This window comes from Lepisma saccharinum, chromosome 2 (genome assembly GCF_977018435.1).
Source record: "Lepisma saccharinum chromosome 2, izLepSacc3.1, whole genome shotgun sequence".
Classification (NCBI taxonomy): domain Eukaryota; kingdom Metazoa; phylum Arthropoda; class Insecta; order Zygentoma; family Lepismatidae; genus Lepisma; species Lepisma saccharinum.
The window spans coordinates 122,918,036-122,925,140 of record NC_139230.1 but is presented as its reverse complement, the minus strand read 5'-3'; the positions used below and the strand labels follow the sequence as shown (position 1 = coordinate 122,925,140).

General features: G+C 35.0%; 1 protein-coding gene across 1 annotated transcript in view; it reads left to right on the top strand.

Moving 5' to 3' along the window:
- The first annotated feature begins 1,092 nt into the window (after positions 1-1,092).
- LOC145983621 (uncharacterized) overlaps positions 1,093-7,105 on the top strand; it is a 125,096-nt gene continuing 119,083 nt past the window's right edge. Inside the window, exons 1-2 of the mRNA XM_083116683.1 lie at positions 1,093-1,178; positions 3,446-3,552. Of these exons, the coding sequence (XP_082972809.1) occupies positions 3,529-3,552 (24 nt within the window). The 5' untranslated portion in view covers positions 1,093-1,178; positions 3,446-3,528. The remainder of the gene's footprint in view (positions 1,179-3,445; positions 3,553-7,105) is intronic.

Below are 7,105 nucleotides of genomic sequence, written 5' to 3'. Positions count from 1 at the left end.
CACCTGTCATATTATACAGGGTCCTGCCCCTTACTTTATCGAAAACATATAAGAACAGAATTGTACCATAACTAAAATAACTTAATGCTGTTAGCTAAAACATTAAAACATAGATTTACATATTCATTCTTAGAGTAGATTGGAAAATATTTTCAGGGATCAAAATGTCAAATGTTTGTGAGTATTTTAAACTTGGACAGCCTGTGGAACAGAGTGCGCTGTATAAGGGAAACCCTAGCGGTAGAGTTGTTGAACAATTGAGTGTTTCGGGTCGATCGAGAGGGAGAACTCTGAAATTGAATTCTGTAAGTAGAAATTCAGATCTTAGTTTTCCATTGGTGATTTTATAGAAAAAATTCATATCAGCCATATCGCGTCAGGCCTACAGTAACTGACTAACTGGAAGGTTCACCCCTTCACCCCAACAAGAGAACTTGTCCAACAATGCGTTCCTGTTGGTTTTGACATCTTGAACATGAGGTGTTATTGAAGTGCATTGCTACTAGTAATAAAAAATGATTCTGTACAATTTAGTGCAGGAAGCATGATGTTGCACTCAGAAGGGCTTCCGACTGCCATGAGGGAGACCTTGGTGGAGATTTCAGGTGGTGGGAATTTTTCTGACATTGTCTCTGCATAAAGTGTCTCTGGGATTTACCCAGCCTTTAATAAATGCATAGCAAGTAGGGAAAAAGGTGGATGGTGTTGGTCACATCATTTCCACAATGGACAAAATTGTGAATGTGTGGGGTCCTACCTCTACATCCCCACACTGCAGTGACACTTTACCTTGCAACGCAGTGCAACATTAATACCAATAGTTCTCACGATGTAAGCCACCACACAAGATCCTATGCTCAAAGAAGGTTCCCTAACTCTCTTGTAGACATCACAGCCTGTGATCCACTTTGAAGTCCTGGACCAAGACCAAAGCATTACTATAGTCATATTTTTGGTGATGTTACGCAGAGCATATGTCAAACTTGCAGCAAAACAACAAGGATTCGTATACAGGAGTCCAAATCCTGCTCATGCTCACCTCCATGAAGTATGGGAGTGTTGCTAATACATATATTTCTTTCTTTTCAGCATCGCACGAGTACCCTGAAACTGGGCCGAGATATGAATGTCCACAGGTAGGATGTGGGATGAAATTTCGTAAACTGAATATCCTGAAGGTATGTGTTTCTACAATGAAATTAGAGCAATTACAATTTGATGAATTTGTTAGTATATTTTTCTTTCTGGTTCTGCATTACAAATGTAATATGTAAACAAATTACTGTTTTTGCCTAACTCATAATACCTCACTAAACATGAGAAGAACTAATTAACTTAAGATATCCATATCTTGTGATACTTGAGGATACAGAAAACATCTCTCCTGATAGGTGTAATATTATGTATAAAGTGAATGCATTTCTGAAGATTCTATTATTAGTTGAGACTAGCAGACAAACATCCTCCATTTGATTTTTGCAAATAATCCATGATAATATTGGGGCATGATCTTGTATGCTGCCTTTATTTGTAATATTGAATAAGAATACTGTTGAATAAGTTCTTTTGGACAGCAGACATGTATTGAATGATTGATTAATTGATTTGTTGTTTTAAGTCCACTTTATGCACAGTAAGGCTAATCGGGACTAGACCTACAGTTTAAAGTGGGATCTGAACCACTTGTGTGGGTATCAAACAGACAGCAGACATTTAGTCCTGTCATATATATACTGGTAAATTGGATTTTCAATACATTTTTTTAAAATAATATATAATAACCTTAAATTTGTGTATTTAGTTCCCCTCAAAATTATTAATCATCTTTTTCCAAAAGTCATGAGCCAATCCGAGTATCTGAGTCTACAAGATGGTGCACAAAATGTCATGTTTCATAATTATCTTAATGAAAGTATTACTGCAACATGACATCATATAAATTATGATAGGTGACATTAGGAATCATAATTGGAAAGTTGAGATGAAGTACATACCAATTTGTGAAATGATGAAGGATAGATACATGGTCAAATGCAAGACACCTCTGTTGCCCTAACTTTTCTCAACAGTTTACTAATGTGGAGACAGTAGTTCATTCAGGATAAAAAGCATTTGCATACGCCCTTCCTTGTTCTTGCCTTTCTGCAGAAAACTTTTGTCCTTATATAACATCAAATTGGTTTCCTGAACATTGTTCAGGCAGCTGGATGTTGCAGATTCAACATTAAGTCTTGTTGTTTTATTCTGTGGAGCTTCTTCAAAGAGAAGGTGCAACAAAATTAGAGTCCCCATCATGCCATTGTGCCATGTATAATCTCAAGATTTGTGTTAAAAAATTGTCACTAATGAAATGGCTGTCTGTCTTCAACAAGTTGTAAGGAGAAATAACAATCACTTTGTGTGTGTTATTTTGAGACAATTTCACAGGTTTGGGTGATTAGTTTGACCCAAATTCTATGCCAGTCTTGTCAAGAACATGTTATACATAAAATAAACAGCATGACATTTCATGCACCACCCTGTAGTATTTACTCCTATGCTCTGGTCTCTAGCGCCAACCTTATCTAATAATGACGGTGTTTGCCTAAGTAACATACATTACTTTTTGGTGTACACCATATATACTAGTTAAAAATGTGAAATCAATTCATGATTTAAAAAAGGACTTACTTTAATAACTTTTCTAACATTGGAAGCGGCCCCGGTGCCCACCCAGCGTCGAATGACATGGGTACCTGTGGGAAACCCTGGGGGGGGGGTAAAGGTGGTCAGGGGCATGATGCTGATCACATCACCCCCACTCATGACGGGATCAAGAAAGTGTGGGGCATTACCCCCACACCCCCTATATGCCTTCATGGCATGGTGCTAAGCACAGGGGAGCACTTTACCTTTTACTTTAATAACAGTGAAAATGGTTAATCATTATGTAAATGTATTAATTTTTCCAGAAGAAATGTACAGAAGTTGAGTCTTTACAAAGTACTTACAAATATTGTTAGGGATGGACCGATATGTAATTTTGGCTGATACCAATGAAGTACTGACATAAAATTTAACGATACTGATAACCGATATTCTGCCAATCCAATATAAAATTCCAAATGGTCTGTGGAGAACCTGAATGATTTATTGACATCCTTAACAAATGTGTGTTTCCAGGTGACTGCAATGCAAAATAAATTTCACATTTATTTATTTTTTTTTTTAAAAAAAGGAAGTTGGTCATGGAGATTATCCATAAAAATTGTAACAAAACAGCAGAATTTTGAACTATTTGATATTTGTAGATATATAGGATTGGTAAAATAATCGGTAATTTTGTTGATAAACTGAAATGCCTATATTGGCCAATAACTATGGAGTAGCAATTAATCACTCCCATCCCTAAATATTATTCTTTACCTCTTACATGAAACATGTCTTTCAAATACTTTTATTTTAGGCACAGTACCATGCATTTAAGTTATAACATGCATTGGATTTCCCAGTGTTTGACCATCTGGAAAATACATCCTTGTCATCCCCATGAGTAAAAGTTACAATGCTTTGGTGAGTAGGTGGATTCCACATCTTATGCTTGATAATGGCCTGCTTAGTGTGGATTTCACATACACAGTTAGAAAGTGGTTATTTTCTTATTATTCTGAAATTTATACACTTTGAGTCTTTGTTTACTTCTGTTTATACATTCTTCAGTTAAGTTTTCCTTCATGTCTTCTGACACTGTTAGTGTGATTTTCCAATGGTTTATTGTTGTTGAATGCATATAATATGAATAGTTTCATTTTTATACACACATTAAATAAGCAGTGCACATACATTTTAAAAACTAATGTTGTTTTGCATGTACTGTATTGAAGGAATGCATGCATGTGTCAAGTGTTTTTTAATGATTATCAATTTATGTGCCAATCGTGAGTAATCAAATTTAAGCAACTTTTTACAAACAGCATGGAAGGAATAGTGCTTTGTAGTGTTGTAGCATGTATTGCAAGTGCTGATTATGAATTCTGTAGTATATTTCTAAACTTTTTTTTTTCAAATGTGTATTTGCATGATAACTTTTGTGCATATGTTTAAATTATATCTAAACCAAGTAACACCGTTTTGAACTGACCCTTTGAATGACTCCTGCAAAACCAATAGTTGAAAATTGTAGAAGTGTTAAAATATTCATAATAGTTATGAACATTACATTGCAACTATGCTCAGTCACCAGGTGTCTACTTAAATGTATTGTTACTTTCACTTAACCTCTTAACTGGGTAATTTCCTCGTCGAAAGCCCAATCTGCCCTGGGAATTTTTGTTGATAAATTGATGAATTTCGTAAACCAATATTTGAGTTAATATTTCTGTGCTCCATGGCATACCATTTAGGTATTGTTTATTCTTTTATTGGTCCTTCTTGTACATTTTACAATATGCGAGATTTACAACTACAATATATCTCGGATTTCCTCAGCAGGAAAAACACGCCGTCGCTTCCGATTTGCCTGAGCCATTATTGCATACGCGATAGAACTGAACGTCGGGCTATGTTCGTTGCTTCCCGCTAACTCTAACGGTTACAACAGTCTGGAAGTCAGAGCCATCTGGTGAAACAAAGAAGAAAGTAATTGTACGAAGTATCTCGTCATACACAACAGATATCAGCAGTAAGAACATGAGAACGTAGTATCCCGTCATGCCCATTATAAATCAGTAGAGCCAGAACGGAGTATTACGTCATACCCAGTTAAGAGGTTAAGAGCCCAGTGTCACCAGTGTGTTTGGTTTGCACAAAATTAAGTTAAAGTTGCAGTTTGTGTAATTCTGGTGGTGTTAAAACTGGGAAAGTGCATTGCAGTGTTCCTGTATTGTATAAAAATATATATTAAATTAAATCTGATGGTTTCAAGTACCAGTGATATCAACTGATAGAAGAAAAGGTCTAAATATGGGCCCCCTTTTTATATTGTCATTTCCAGAGGAAAAAAAATATATCAAGCACCTGCCTTTAAAATGCATATCTATGAAATATGTACTTAAATGTAATAGCATGCTAAAGTATAGGTCTCCATTTTTTTTAAAAAAAAAACGCAATTTCCAAAAAATGGTAAAATGATATATTTAAAAATTGTGGTCTAAATATCGGCTACTAGTGGCAATATCACAAAAAGCAATTAAAATTTAAAGAAAACAGTCATTTATCGCTAAAACATTATAAAATTCATATTTATGAATAATCTGTTTTGAAAATAACGTGGAATGGGAAAAACCAAAATTAAGAAAAACATCCAAATATTTGTTGAAAATGTGATCTCAGCATTAGACCTCATGTCATAGCCCATATTTAGACCATCACGCTATTTTTCTTCTTCAATTTATTTTTGCTCTCTGTGGTATATATTTCACAAACAAATCATGGCATTATAAAAGCCCACATTTGTTTTATGTACCACTAATATCGTAACCTATACAAAGCAGATAAGAATTGAGAAAACGCTGAGTTAAAACACCTGCAAAAAGTTTTAGGAGGTTGCAATTCTATAACAGCATCAAATGCCGAAACTAACCACCACTTTCTTTTGCGAATTGCCACCGCAACCTTTGTCCTTGACAGATAACCAGTTCCCATAGTCTCTGCCAGGCTGCAGCACCAGGGAGCACTAATAACTCCAAAACCCATATTTAGACCTTCTCCTCAAGCATTACATCATTATTGGTTCAGCTCTAGTTTAACTTATGTTTTCAAATCATAAGTGTGGTATGAGTTAAATTAGATTATTTTTTAAAAAAAAATATATTGCTAATTATTGTGAAATATGTCCTACTGAAATGTTTTAATATTGTGTACAACAATTCTGAATCATTATTCTGTAGATTTGCATGTATTTGTAACACACCATCAATTCAAGTATATTGCATGATTAAATTGCCTTTCTTTTATGTATTGCTTAATTAATTAACCTACTGTAGTATGTGTTCGCTAATTTTGCTGTAAGCTATTTTTAATTTGTGGAAATTTCAGTGGAAAATGTAGGCTCGACCAAGACTCAAACCTGGTCTACCAACTGACCTACATAACCAACCAGCCCTGGTTTTACCCGACTTCTTGCTGTCTTCTTTTTACCTGTTTAGAATTGTACTGTCAGTGAAGCAGATCATGTCGCAGTAGCACTGACAGGGATAATTCCATGTGTGGCAGTGAAAAGTAAGGCAAAACCAGGCCTGGCTTGGTGGCTCAGTTGGTAGAGGAATGGCACGGCATGCCACAGGTTTGAGTCCTAGTCGAGCCTGCATTTTTCATTGAAATTTCTACATAGTATGTCCCCTATGTGCCAGATCCTAATGTAACTAGTTTGTATAATTGCATGGTATTTTCTCATGTGAAAGGTAAGTTTACCTATGCATAGCTCAATCCTGAGGAGCCACTAATAGGATGAGGGTATAAAGGTTCAGATTTTCTTAATGCCAGTAGTAGAAGGAAGCAGTGTAATGAGTAGTATTGTTCTCTGACTACCACAACACTTGGTAACTTTGCATTTTGCTTTGTACTCTCTTGAGTCAAATAGATTATGCAGGGTATCTGAAAAGTCTTGCAACCAAGATTTTGAACGTACGTAACTTTTGTACAAAAAGCAAAAGAGACATGAACCTTCCACTGGATATTTACTTTATCTGTGTGGATATTGAACAAGAAAAGAATTCTTTGCAAGAATGTTCAGTATGGGGAAAAGTTACTAAAGGGTAAAAAAAAAATGTTTGAAGTAAAAAGAAATATGGAAGAAAGGCAGCCATATCGCTTGCAATAATTTTCGATGTGTATTGATGTATTTGTGAGTATTTATCGAATTGAAAAAAGAATGAAACACTTTTATGCATTACAGATGATTTATGGGGTTTATTTTGACAAATCCATAAAAACATGTTTTTTTCAAAATTATAAGGTCTACTGGCAACATTGGTCATTTCTCCGTTGTGTGACTTTTCATACACCCTGTACAGTGAAGATGATTTACCTGATTATTGATTTTTGCCATCATATTTTTTTTAAAATTTAATTTTTAATTTTGGGAATGCATTGATTACAGTACTATTTTACATTTTACATATGCTGT